At 45.7% G+C, this 13,964-nt stretch overlaps 2 protein-coding genes across 5 annotated transcripts in view; one reads left to right on the forward strand and one right to left on the reverse strand.

The window, feature by feature from the left end:
• Positions 1 to 175, reverse strand: part of MMACHC (metabolism of cobalamin associated C) — a 7,193-nt gene extending 7,018 nt beyond the window's left edge. The window contains exon 1 of the mRNA XM_085308138.1: positions 102 to 175. Within this exon, the coding sequence (XP_085164264.1) occupies positions 102 to 173 (72 nt within the window). The 5' untranslated portion in view covers positions 174 to 175. The remainder of the gene's footprint in view (positions 1 to 101) is intronic.
• A 234-nt stretch (positions 176 to 409) lies between these two features.
• CCDC159 (coiled-coil domain containing 159) lies at positions 410 to 9,522 on the forward strand. Of its 4 annotated transcripts, none has more exons than XM_085308131.1 (11): positions 410 to 594; positions 1,100 to 1,133; positions 1,576 to 1,736; positions 2,415 to 2,496; positions 2,965 to 3,142; positions 3,229 to 3,296; positions 3,734 to 3,810; positions 4,760 to 4,860; positions 7,261 to 7,355; positions 7,852 to 7,986; positions 9,313 to 9,522. In XM_085308131.1, exons 1-11 carry the CDS (start codon positions 529 to 531, stop codon positions 9,453 to 9,455), a joined length of 1,140 nt encoding a protein of 379 aa, XP_085164257.1. In that variant the 5' UTR covers positions 410 to 528; the 3' UTR covers positions 9,456 to 9,522. The 4 variants fall into 4 exon arrangements, with proteins under 4 accessions (XP_085164257.1, XP_085164258.1, XP_085164261.1 ...); XM_085308132.1 differs by having other exon boundaries at positions 1,579 to 1,736; positions 3,226 to 3,296; XM_085308134.1 differs by lacking the exon at positions 410 to 594 and adding an exon at positions 896 to 914 and having other exon boundaries at positions 3,226 to 3,296.
• Positions 9,523 to 13,964: the final 4,442 nt, after the last annotated feature.

The raw sequence follows: 13,964 nt of genomic DNA on the forward strand, positions 1-13,964 counted from the left end.
GCCGCCCCGCCTGCCCCGGGCTCCCTCCCCAGCATTCCACGGCAGCCGCCGGGTGACGTCATGGCGCACGGCGTCACGGCGGGCCCGCGGGACGCCAGTACCTTGAAGGCGTGCGCCTCGAAGCCGAGCGGCCCCAAGGCGCCGCGCAGCTGCTCCGCCACGTGCGCCTCCATGCTGCCTGCCGCGCGGGGCCTCACGGGAGAGGTAGTTCTGCCCCCCCTTCCCGCGCCCGGCTGCGCGCGGGGCACCACGGGAGGCGGAGGAGGACCCCCGCTTCCCCCCCCCCCCGCACACACTTCCCCGCGCCATCCGGTACCGTCGCGCCACGTCTCCTAGGAGACGGCTCCGTGCGCAAGACACCATGGGATTTGTAGTGCGCGCCCGCCCCACGGCCGCGCGCGCCCGCCCGGCGAGGACTCCGCGTCCCAGCAGGCCCCGCGGACAGTGGGGCCCGCTCGGAGCCCGCGAGGCGGCCGCTGCGCCCCGGGCCCCGCCGCTCCCCTCCTGGGTGTCCGGCCCGGCGGCGCCATGAGCTGGGAAGCGCGGCTCAGCTCGCTGCTGGCCGAGACCGACTGCGGCGTGGCGCGGGCCAAGGCGAGTGCGGGCCCCGTGGGCGCCTGTGCGCCGCGGGGCCGCSACCGTTCCTGCCCCCTCCGCCGCGGGCAGCCGCAGAGGCTCCTGGCGCCTCCCGCGGAACAGACAGCGGGAGCCGGGCGGCTCCCGGCTGCAGGGCGTGCTGCGGGCTGGAGGGTCGCAGGGCGGTGCAGTGCCTGTTCGGGGCTAGGAGGAGCGGAGAGTCCCCGAGAGGAGCCGAGCGCACGCGGGGCGGGTGCCAAGTGCGTGTGTGCCCCCTTCTCACGCTCTTCCCTGGGCAAGTGCTGCTGGGCGTCGTACGAGGCAGGACGCTGAGTTAGGTGGGGCTTTGGGATGAGTCAGAGAAGCCGCTTTTATTTCCTCCTCTGAGGCTAGCATCCCTCTGGCCATGAATTTAAAGCCGTGTTTCCAAAGCAGGCCGTATAAAATGTCCACTGCTCCTTCCTGTGCTGCAGCTGTCACCTCTCAGCAAACAAGTAATTGTTTTCCTTTTTCTTTTTTACAGCAGCGTCTCAACATGACCAATATCCCCTCTAAAGGTAACTGCATATCTAACTTTCATAGCCAAAGTATTTCAGAAATAAAGGCAAATCTCTTTTGTTGCACAGGTGTTCCTTACGTAGTTGTTTTGGATGGATAATTTTCTGTTTGTGTTTCCCAAGAGCTGCTGCTGCCTAGGATCTGACATCCAAGCTACTAGTGTTCSCACGTAGCATGTTGATGGTTCTTTCAAACTGTTCTAACTGGTAACTGGATTGATAATCTCAGTGGAGACCTGCCTTATCTAATAATGACCATATGATTGTTTCATTCAAGGGGGGATATGGAAGAATCTCACTTCTGTTTCTAAACCTGCAYATTGGCCTTTTTCCAAGTTCTCTGCCTTGTATGCTAGCTGAGGCAAGTTTAACAATGTGGTGGACCCAGGTGGGTTCCTTTCTTTGAAGCCCCTGGTAATGTCTGTTACTTTTGATCTCTTAGCAGATTTGCAGCTTGACAAAATAAGCACTGAGAACACTGTGTTTGATGAACGTTTGCTTGGAACCCAGCAGCGCTGTCCCACCTGCATAGGTCTCTCGCCCTGCAACATGGCAGCAGAGAAGCTAGCAGCCATCACCAGTCAGCTACATTCCCAAACCAAGGTAATTTAAGCTTCTAGTGAGAYTGCCTCCGTTAAAAATGAATTTTCTTAGCATAATTGTACCATGTGCCTGTGCATCCTATAATACTTTGTATTGTGCGTATTTTTCTTTCATCATACTGTGTTTGAAAGCCACACCTTCCTGTGTGGGTGGACACAGCTCACAAAAATAGTTAGGAAGACTTTTATGTTGATGATCCTTTCTCCTTCTTGGGCTAAAAGTATGCGTTCTTTGCAGCTTCCCCATTCCCTGCCAGCACAGTTGCTATGATGATTTGCAATCTCAAATTTGGATCACCTTATCATAATCTTTATAGCAGCTTATCTTAATCTTTATAGCTAGTTCTTGTGTAGCTTTCTCCAACTGTTGATCCTCAGCTTTATGAAGTGCTGGGACATCAGATCTGTCTTGGGGACAGAACTACTTTGTATGTGCAGACTTTCTTCTTTGTGGAGTTTCCCCACGTCTTCTAGAACCCCAAGACTTGTTTCTCATTGTATCCATCCCCTCTGTAAGGGGAGGACAGAAGAATCCCATCTATTGTATTCAGATATTATTTTTTTCTTTCCAGGCTTCCCTATGTTTCCAGCATCTGAAGTTGAATCAACTTGTTAACTTCTTTTTTTTCCCCAGTCTAAATTATTCTCATACAAAATCTATTCTTGCTCTTCTACTCAGATCATCGAATTGCTCACTCAGTCTGTGAATCGACTGAAGCAAGAGAAAGAGTTCCAGCAGCAGCGGATCAATAACCTGGAAGGTAGTGAAGATAAAGGGACTTGAATTGAAGCACTATAGGATGATCACAGAAACCTCTTACACTGATSACTTGTGTTTGGGTCCTGTTGAAGAAACAACAAGCTGTGAGTGGAGCTATCAAATGTGGCACAGTATAGTTCCATCTCCCTGCTGAACAGGAGAGAACAGACTGTTCAATACTAGGCAGAAAGAACTTTTTGAATTTGTCATTTCTTCCTTTGCCTTTTCTTTAGTGATCCAAAAACGTGAGAAGTAGCTTTGCTTCCCAGGAAAGAAAATGGACAGTGGGAAATACAAAGTTGAAGTGGTTTCTTGGAGGGCCRTGACCAAGCTTGATCTAGATTCAGATGTCCTTGTGAGAAGTCCTTTGCTCTAACCATTGTTATTTCATCTTATTCTTATACCTTCTGTCCCAGCAACTGAAAGTTGAGACCTTTACACCTCCTGCTTTTCTCATTTGCTGCTACAGAGGATGTTCAACGACTACAGAACAGCTCTTTCAGTAACTTGGAGACCTTGCTAAGGAGGATAGATGAACTGAAAAATGAACACCATAAACATCAACAGAAAGTGTTTCATCAGCCCCATGGAGACCGTGAATCCCATTTACATCCCTGCGCCAACTGTCCTRGAGAAATGAGAGAGAGGTCAGTGCTAGGACCTTTGCAAGTTCAGGGCTGGTGCAGAAGAAATACAGGAGGAAAAAGTGTAACTTTTTTCCTTTTTTAAGCAGTGAAAAACTACTGTGGCAAGATTATGTCTACCTGAGGAAAGAATTGGAGCAGCTGAAGCGTAAAGTCAGTGAGTGTTGTTGTGTTCTGCTCCTTGCAGTGCTCTGAACTCTCATCCTGAGCAAGTTACTCAGCAAGTTACTGCCYAAGTGGTCTAGCAGAAACAGCCCCAGTGGGAAGCACTGTAGTGTTTGTTATAGTTGAGGGTCTCTGTTCAGTAGAATGAAGCTGGGAATACTGGTGAACAGTTAGTGCTGAAACAAAAATAAAGATGGATATAAAGGGCTGGCTAGTGGTGACCGCATGCTATGCCATGGGAGAGCTGTGGGAGGAGAACATGCATTGAGCTTGCCTGAACCTCTGAATCCATCCTTTGCCTTGGGAGAGCTGTGGGTACATATATTTCTGAAAGGTTTTGTCTGGTAATAGAGAGAGGGAAAATCAGGTGTGGGATGTAGTTTAGCCATTTTTCTCTCTTTGTGATGACAAGYTGGTTTTCTTATATAGATCAACAAGAGGAAGAGCTATTGAACCAGATGTCTGCAACTGATGAAATGAAGAGAACTCAAAGTCRATACTGCACGGTATGCTGCTTTATAGTTGTACCTCTTTCATCCAAAATCYGGCATTGGATGTTTTGATGGCCTGTGGCGGACTTGGTACTGGAATGAGCAGGATCTGTGGAGGAGAACTAAGTGTTAAAGCTTATGTATGGAGATTTTACTATGAATAGTAGCCAGGCTGAAAATGATATTGCAGCCTGTAAAAGAGGAAGGATTTTTATTTAGTATCACCRTAAGACCTTGACGAAAAGAACCGGTGTGCAAGGTGCTGTACAGACACCTTTCCTGTTTCACAGGCTTGCTGAAACAGTAAGGAGAAGCTTTTCTCTTGTAGTGTAAAATGATGGAGAGCAGTAAGAAAGCTATCTTCAAAGCTTGTATAAATGGAAGAAAATCAGAGTTTGTATGTATGCTGATAAGACAGGTTCTACTGCAGCTGGGATGAAGTAGATGATTTTTTTTAGTAGGGTAGGGGTTGAAATGAGAGTAGAGCTAACAATTGAATTGTATTCTTTGCAATAAACAGCATATTGCAGTCTTTTTGGAAACCTCATGCTACAGAAGAATACTTGCACAGCCAGAGCTTGTAATCTGCTTCTCAAGGGAAGGTGGACACATGCTCTCAAATTCTCTGATGAGCGCTGTGGGCAAAACACTACCACTCTATCTATAACAAAACTTTAATTGCTGTTGAGAAGAGCTAGCCTGGAAAAGAGATGACAGATGATGCCAAGTAGGGTGTCGTCRTGATCTGAACCAAGAAGATTGTAAAGAAACAGAACTTTACCCTTGCTGCTGGAAAAGTGATATGTTCACTGATGGGGACATATTATATGTCCAGCTTTCTACTTTTCTCAGTTTTTCCAGACTCCTCTGGACAAGGCTTTTCTACAGGGTTTAATGGTTTTGTTTTGGTTTAGAAGCCACCTCTAGGGAATTCTTGGAAGTGATTGTCCCCTCTTTCTCACAGGTGTTGGAAGATCTGTTGAGCAACCACAAAAAACAATCTTACAGTTTAGACCAACCCAGGATGGAAATGCAGAGCACCCAGCAGGAGCTCAGCCACATCAGGTAGAGGGCATGCACCTCTGGGCAGTTTTGGGGGTGCCCAGGTCTATGAATGCTACATGAGAGCTGCTGCAGGGGCAAGTGCAGCTCATGGACTCCCAGGGGATACCTGGTTACAGAAGGGTGGCGCTGGCTGATTGCTTTTCAGAGCCCCAGGGGGACAGCTGTTACTTTTGCAGCTAGCTCTTGCAGCGCTTGTATTGGCAAGCTTAGAGATGCCGGAGACTGATGTCTCATCTAACTGTTCTTGTTTGCGAGCTTTCCATATGCTGCTCTTTGTACCTGCCTGSTATGGAGTATTTGTGTTGTGGAGTGCTAATGCTGAAGGCAGTAGATCGTCAGTTTTGTGAGGTCAGGTCTTCCGTTTAAATCTGGAACTGGCAAAGCTTGAAGCAGGTATGGCTCAACTGTTTGCCTTGTCCTGGAGAGAACCACTTGCTAAGTGCAGGCGAGGTGTTCAGTCCCTCTGAGACAGCTGCTGGAGGGAGTGAAATGGCAGCATCTGTTACYGATGGAGCTGTTTGTACCCTGACAGTTAGCACCTTCAGCATATTGCGTGTGGGCGTTGTGAATGAGTACCTGCTGTTCACTTCTAGGCTGCCCTTGGAGCTAAGCTGAAAGGATTTGAATTACATCACTGTTTCCCTGAGCCATCTCATCTACTTTGTTTAATTAGGAGTGCTGCTGTCTCCTACCCAATCTTTCTGTCAGGGCAGTGGCAGACTTTGTATGCTCTTTTGGTTGCTAGTTAGACAGTAGCTTGCTTGCTCCTTGCTGAAATGATGGCAATAGTAACAGATACTTCTTTCTGTCTCTGGCTTCTCCATGAAGAGGTGCTCACTTGAATTGCCTGAACTCTATAATGCTTTCCCAACTTGCCCAGCCCCCCCCCCCCCCCCCCGTTTTCCTTTCTCACCACGCTCCATGGTGGGAACTAGCTTTGCTTGTGCCTGTAACCTCTGCTTAGCTTGGCCCTTGCTTCTCCCCTGAGGGCTCTGACCTGTTCCCTGGAGAGAAGAGAGTGACGTCTGAGTTTCCTTGTTGAGGATCCTTAGATCTTTTTGGCTCTGTTTTAATTGTATCCTTTTCTATCCAGCCCCAGCTACCCTGGGATAGCTGCCAGATGTCCTAACTGTCATAGGGGTTTAACTGGGGTTTCATGTCACTGCCTCCAGCTCTTTCCCATACAGCCTTGTGCTATCGTAAAACAGTATCTAAAGAATATGCATCAGTATTCTGGGGAAAGGCAGGGATGCGTCTTTGGAGTGTTCTAGGTATTTCTTTTAGGAAGACCACAGCACTTCCATTCATCTCCCTCAGGTTAATGCTTCATGTTTGTTGCATATGCTACAGCATGATTTGGTCTGTTCATAAAGTATGTATACAGAAAGGGCCTTTCAGTTGCTGTGTTCTCCAGAATAGCAAATAAGTATCAGCAAGGCACACCGTTGTCCTGTGTACAACGTAAGGGATTTTCATTCTACTTCCTATCCAAAGCTCTTGAAATCTTTTTCTGATCCTGTTAAAGGATTATTGCCCTACATTAGGCAGGAACCTGATGGAAATGGTCGTATAAATTATTTGAAGTCTTGTGGCAATTGGTAGCTGAAATGGAGTTAAAGGATATCTTTGGATATTCCTTGTCTGCTCTTCTGATCTCCTTCTCCCTCTTGCCTGTAAGCATATTAATGTCTGTCTTTATTAGTGGGTAAGTATTGGTGAAAACTGTGTGGAGGTCAGCATAGCTCTGTTATTAAGTTTTCTTTGATAAAGAATATTGTATCAACTAGGTGAGACATTTCCAATAATGGAACTTTGCTTCAGTTCTGTAATTAAATATTGATTCCCTATTCCTTTCTGTAAAAGCCTCAGGCCTGGCCCTGTTATATCACTCTCTGACCTTCTGTCAAGCTGTGATTTCATGAGATGGGTCTGTGCTGTCAATGTCGGCTTAAAATAGTCCCACCCCTCTGTTCTCTCCTACATTGGCCTCACAGTACRTTGCCTCCTGAGTTTCAGCCACTACAATTGTTGGTGTGACTATGCYGTAAATCTGATCAGGGAGCCGAGCTGGTTCTAACAAGTGCATTATTGTTTTTTTTTTCCTTTTTTTTAAGTGAGATCAGAGCCCTGGTGTGTTTCACAGTGCTTCTGCAAAAAGACTTGTGCTGGCACAACAGARATAACAACTTTCTGTTGCCAGACAATTCATCTCCTGAACACACAACTGAGTTGCTCAGCAGAACTGCCTTCTGTTGCTGTGTGGCAAGGATTTGTCAGAAACCTGTCAAAGTTGTTGCCACCTCATTCCCACCCTCTCCCCCTCCCCCAATAACTGTTGCTATTCTTGCACACAGTGCCAAGCTTATGGAACTGTTAKTGTTATCCTTTTGCTTCAATCAGATCTACAGTCGCTGACCTAAAAGATCAAGTGAAAAGTCTGTCCTTGAAGGAGATGCCATCTACTGAGCCGTTAGAGGAGGACAGAGTTGATTGGAGTAAGTGAGGAATAGCTCCTGTGTTACTAATGCTCTGGACATGGTCTTCTAGCCTCCCTTTGCTTTAGAGATCTTGTGATCTGGTCCAGTGTGCTGTTTTACCTTTCCAGAATAGACTGCCTCCTGTTGTGGAAGGTTTTGGGCTTGTGACTGTGGCTTTGAGCAGAAATGTGCTGGGCCAGCCTCTGTTATAATCCTGCTGATTTGGAGTAGACTGTAGAGCCATTGGTGCTAAAGACAGGTGAAATCCAGTGCCTGAACATTTTTTGCCAATATGTTCTCCTGCCTAGGTTTGTGTATCCTGGGAGCTATTGTCTGCCGCCTTGTGTCATCACTTATACTCATGCGAGAAAGAGTAAAATGCCATTAAATCAGAATAGCAACAGTTTCCCTAAGTGGTAAGAGGCATCACAAAATGTAGACAGTGAAGGCTTAGGTTCAGCAGCTTCATCCATGAACTTTCAACCTACCCTGATACTTGTTTCATTTGTTCTAGAGAAAAGCAAGAGCTTACTGAGAGAAGCAGTGAGTTTTTCTCCATCCTCAGGTGAAGATTCCACCTCAGAGCTCAGCCTCAAAGACTTGAGCTCTGATGAGCTTTCCAGCACCACAGAGATCAAGGTGCCTGAAGGTGAGTGAAATTTGGCTGATTCCTGTGCCCTCAAGATCTGAAAGAGTCTAGCTGGGTTTGCCACAGGAATGCAGATTGTAATAGAGTTTTAGAGAACTTGTTGACATGCACCACTTATATACCCCATAGAGATAATACTGATAATTTGATTAGAGGTACTTGTGCCCAGTTTTACTGATAGAGCTGAATATTAGGCATCTAGAGGTGGAAGGGCAATACGATTTGGAGTAGTAGACACTTGAGCCATGGCTAAAACTTTGTTCTGAGAGTACTATTGCTATGCTGAGGGCAGGAGCAACATGTGTATGCCTGTCTGTTCTTTCATCCTCCCTCCCCATCTACAGTATGGGTAATATAAAGCTGCATGTGAGGGCCAATTGTGATGCTTATCACTTCCCCTGCCAGTGCCAAGATACCACTTTTTAATGTGGCTCCATTTTTTGTTTTGGTTCTTGACACACAGCCAGTGGGATTAGGAAGGGGAAAATTGCTGATTTCAAGAAGGTTCATCTCCTAACCTCTATCCTTTTGGACTTGTGSCTGCTTTTAGGTTATAAAACCCCTTTGTATTTTTATTAACAAGGAGGGAAATCAGGAACAAAGGGGTTAATATTACTTTGAAAGAAATTCCTGTCCTATTTTAGTAAGATGCTTAAGATTCTTGTGAATGGGGACTGTGAGGCATATTAAACTGCCTTGTATTCTGTTTTTCCAGTTTGTTAATCCTGCTAATTCATGCTTTACTAGCAAACCTCCTACAATTAACTGCTTTGTAGGTGCAGTTGTAACACGTTAGGTTATTGTTAGGACATTGCCTAAGCAACCTCCATACCCATCAAGGGGTTAAGTTCTTCTCTTAAGTATTTATTCTGAGGCATGTGCCAGGTATGGACTCTTAACATTTGATTGGCAAAGCTCAGTATCAAGCAGTATGCCTCATTTAATAGGAGTAACCTAGTTTACCTTTTACTTAGTATTAATAGTAAATATGTATATCACAGTAGTATCAGAAACCCTGATTGATACTACAGCAGAGACACCCCGTAGCAGTGCTGGCAGCTTGCTGGGATAGTCAGGACCATGATTCATTTATACTGGCACCTGTTTTCACTTGAACTTTCATAGTCTGTGAGGATGCTTGCTTGTGTCTCTCTGCTTCAGTAGAAGATGAGTGAGGATGTTTGTTATTGGAGTTTGATATGGACTTCAGTCCACACTCAGATCAATAGTGCTGGAGGGGCTAGGCATAAGCTGCCATTCATTCTTTGGACTGGCTCATGGAGTAAGGGGTTTGGAGAAGACTAATTCCCTTTTCTGTTGCTGTAGATACTAAAGATATCTCCGCGCTGTGTTTTGAGCTGGAGGAGAGTAATGCTGCAGAAGAGGCTGGAGATATGCTAGATGCAGATGATGACCTCAACAGTGACCTGTCTGACAGTCTGCCTGAACTCCATCTGAGTGACCTTTAATGCTCGACCAAAGGAAGCCCACTTTACCATAGGGAGCAAATAAAAGGTGGAAAGGATATTTACTTCACTGGGAGGGCAAATTCTTCTTCTGGACTTGGTCAGTTACCTGGGTTTACCAGAACAGGGAGCTATAAGGTGTTGGACTGACCCAAGGGAGGCAATTCCAGGAAGGGAAGTAGTCATCTTGGTATCAGTTATTCAGTCTCCCATACTTTGCCTGAGACTTAACTGTTGGTTATCATCACTTGCTATCTTGCTTAGGCCTACACCATACACATTTACAACAGGGCTCTGTGTATCCAACAGGGCTCTGTGTATCCTCTTCTTTGATTCCAGGTGACAGATGATGGTGGAGGGCATGATTTGTGGTGCCTTGATCAGCTTTTGCAGTTGCTTGCCAGCTTGCAAATTGAGAGATGCTGTGGAGCTTGCCTGCAACTGGGCGTTTCCCAAGCTCACAGACTTCCTGTGAAAAAGCAGCCTTTTGCTTCAGCCCTCTACCTTGGCATAGGATGGGATGTATGATTCTGGCTTCTGAGCTGTCACTTGCTGGACTGGAACAAATTGAGACTGTTTTGTCTGTTGTCTCTATGGATAACTTCAGATTTTTTTCCTGAAAATCTATTGCAGGTTTTGGGTTACATTGAGTCTTGTTTAAACTCCTAATTAGCTAAAGCTCTGGTATGCATAGCTGAGCTTAGATTGTGCCATTTGGGGAGACAGTCCATAGCAAGAACAGATCAGATATTGACTGATCATAAGTTTGCTCTGTTTGAAAAGACCCAATATGGAGCAGCTGACTTGCTAGGTGTTGGTAAATTGCTTCCTCTTTTGGGGCTCAGAATAGACTAAGAAAGGTGTTTTTTCAACAGAGTCCCATGATCACCATAAAGGGGAGGTGGTCAAGTTTGTGTCTTCTTGTATAAGAAGAAAGTGGCCGTAGTGGCAGAAAAATGGCCTTTTGAAATTTTGTAATATCGTTTGGACTTTTTCATAGACACTTTCCTCTGAGAGCGACTTGATTTTAGATTCACTGGCTCGTGACGGAAGAGGTGAATGAATGGTACTGATTTCAGTACGAGCAGATGGGATGGTGCAGGAGATAGGTCTTTGGCATTCCTTTTTCTGCCAGCTTCTCAGTCAACATAAAGGACACTGAGATATGGCACAGCCTGGGCTACTGTAAAGGGAGCATAGAAGAGCTTGGCTAGAACTGGTTTGTAAAGCAGGCAGAGAATGTCTTGTGGCACTAATCTGAGAGTACCAGCAACAGCCATCAAGTAGGGTCTTGAGCACAGATCAAGGTTGTACAGAGTGGGCGAGGCTGCTCCTGTGACCTTCATCGCATTCAGCTGTGTGCGCTGTGGCTTTTGCTTTGAAGATCAGTCTGAGATCAGTTAGTTTCTCCTCTCTGAGGAACAGCTGTTTCCCAGAGTTCAACTCTGCTTCTTAGAGAGGACCTGAATGTGTGAACTGCCATTACCAGGTCATGGTTGGAATTAAAAGCCTGCTTGGGTGGCATGGCCTGACTGAAGCTGGGCTGGAATGGGACTTGATGCATCCAAGAAGCAGACTGAGCAGGATGCAAGTGAACAAATCTCCATCACCCAGCAGGGGCCACAAAGGTTTTCTTATTGTTAGGCTCTGTAAAACAAAGGGGGCTGTTTTCCCAATGCTTTTCACAGCCCTTTTCAAAAAAGACAGGTTCCCTTTCTGCCAGCCAGCCACAAATAACACTTGGCATGATTGCCTATCACCTACAGGTCTGAGATCCTTTAAAAAAGTAGTGACAACTCTTATCCTGCCCCCAATCTTACCAGTTGCAAAGTGTAAGCACTGATCAGGTTAGTGGCTTGATCTCTGTGATCAGAAAGCATAGGATTCATATGGAGCAAAACTTTGCTAGTTTTGCAATTGTCCTAGTAAAATCCTTCTTTGAATGAAATGAATTGTTTAAATATAGCTGAAAGATGTGTTCCGGAACCCAAGAGCCTTGTCTTGTTCCAAGCAGAACCTGTAATTTAGCATCCAGAGTTTCTGTGATTCTGACGTAAGAACAAGTTTTCAAAAAAAAAAATACCAAAAATAGCTGTCTGCTTACCCCCTGTCTACAGCCCCCAGAAAAGACCAGTGTGAAAGGAAACACTCTGGAGCCTGTGAGAGTCATCCTGTGGCAACTAATGTATCTAATTTCAGAACAAAAGTACTTCTAAGGGAGTTAGGATTAAAACTGGGGAGGGGAGAAGCTACCCTGCAGGAGATTGTCAACAGATGTTCCATTATAGTTCAAAGAGCATTGGCAAAAGGCTTCTGCTGCAGGGATATATTAATTCTGGGCAGTTCATCACAGGGAGACCTGTTTTATGACTGGGAGGATGCTTCTGGTTGCTTAGCTCTTTCTTTATTTGAACTGTGGGTGGGGGATTGGGTCTACCTGTAAATAGAGAGAGAGCTGAACGCTAGGAACAGACACATACTTATTTTCTTGCAGCTGTAACTACTGCCTGTCTGATCAAGATCGTGCTGGTTTTGTGGTTCAGGGAGTTATTTGGCTGATGGGTCTTTCAAAAGAAAAATTATTACAGAGGAACTGAGGCTAACCATTGTTAAGCTGCTGGTGCACATGAAGCAGACCTGTGCTAAGTGTTTTTATTAAACGGGAAGTGGGAATAAGCACAGAGAAGGCCATGCAGATGAGTACATTAATCCCTTTTGTCCTTAAAATGCACAAATTATCAAGTTATGACACTGCCTGGCACCCTATCTGGGCTTGGGTCAGAGCTGTGCTTCCTTCAGAGAGTAGTTAATGATTGCTTGTAAAAGTTTATTAACATTGCAAAATAAGCTGTGGCAGGGGATCTGGTTTGCAAGCTGTATATCCTGTCCACAGTTGAGACATCTTTTTGTGGACAGATCTAACTACCTTCTGAGACTGTTTTCAAGTTGTACTTTTGGTAAAGTTTTTTTTTTTAATTTAATTTTTAATTTTTTTTGTCAGGAGTAAGAGTAAACATGTCCCCTGCAGCACTACACTGGGGAAGGATCTTCATTTAATTGTGATAAGATGGGAAGTTTGAAGGTCATGATCATCTTGCAGTGTTCTAGGGKTTAAAAAAGCTGTGAAAGCAGTGCTTAATGCCAAACTTCAGAGGCCAGAAGTGGCTAGTACTAAAGATCTGTTTTGTTCTGAATGAAGCTTACAAATAAGGGCCTAACACTGACAGACACTTGGATGTTAAGCAGTCATAGTCTTACAGCTTTGCTTATTGCTTGCTAACATATCAGTATGCTCACAAATTTGGCTGTTCTATGGACAGGAAACAAATTATTATTCTTTTCTTTGGAGGAGTTGGAAGGGAGGATAGGAGAGAAGATCTCGCTTTCACTTTCTGCTACTGCAGTGAAGCAGAAGTAGCAATTAGATGGAAACATCCCTGGCAGAGGTTCAAGAGGTAGGCTTAGAAGCACCCCTCCCCCTAGCCCCCATGACAAATCCACATTTACACTGAATTGAATATTGTCATAGAAAATTAAGTATAAATAATGTGGAGGCGTGCAGCCTCCTGTTTCCTTCCTAGCCGTCTGGGAAATGACAGTAGGCATTTTCTCTTCTCCTCTGGGAATAAGAACAACTCTTCTTGGCTACTGGCTAAAAGCTTCTCAGGTTATGCATCATTTCATAAGCTTCATTACTGAAAGTTTATTGCTCTGCCTTGCTGGCTTGCTTCTGTAGTCCTGCTCCCTGGATCAGTGCAACGCTTCTTTCTTTCTGCTTCAAGAGGTGGTGAGCATGGGGGACTTACTTACCCATGGGAGAGCCTTGTGGAGTTGTTGGTCTTTCCTGTTTCATGTGCTGCTTTGTCCACTTCAGTGCACCTTGTGGCAGTTTCTCTGCCTCTGTGGAGTCTATAGCCTCATCTGTAGACTTGCAATGTGACATGATAGAGAAGATGCACAGTGTCCAAGCTAAATGACACACACTGAGTCATGAAGCAGCAACTTGGGTGGGCAGAGAACTAGAACGTAGCACAGGTATTTCTGCCCTTGGTACAGCACTTCCAGCGGCACTGTCACTCTTCAGCTGCTCAAACACCCTTYCCTTCAAACATGAGCCTGGAGAGGGGAGGAAGAGGGCAGAGAAGGTAGTTCTCAGACTCTACTTCTCTGACAAAGTTTTTTCTTCTGTCAAAGTTTGCTTTACTGCATGAGGAAGATAAGCCCACACAACTGTCTCATGCTCCATCTTCAAACCTGGCAGCCTCAGAGATTGCCTAACAAGGTTGGGAGGTCAGAACTTGGCTGGGCAAAGGCAGCAGCCTCATGCCTCCCAGAGGTGGCTGCCTGTAGAAGCCTGGCTGCTGCCTCTCCAGCAAATGCAGGTTGCTCTGTGCTAGCTTACGACAACACAGCTCCGCTCTTTGTTCAGCAGAGCAAAAATCAGCTCTGAAGGGGATTCATGATGGACAGGGCAGGGCAGGAAAGAGGATTCCCCAACATAAACTAGCATGA

This window comes from Rhea americana, unplaced genomic scaffold (assembly GCF_003343005.1).
Source record: "Rhea americana isolate MKP2758 unplaced genomic scaffold, rheAme1 scaffold_27, whole genome shotgun sequence".
NCBI lineage: Eukaryota > Metazoa > Chordata > Aves > Rheiformes > Rheidae > Rhea > Rhea americana.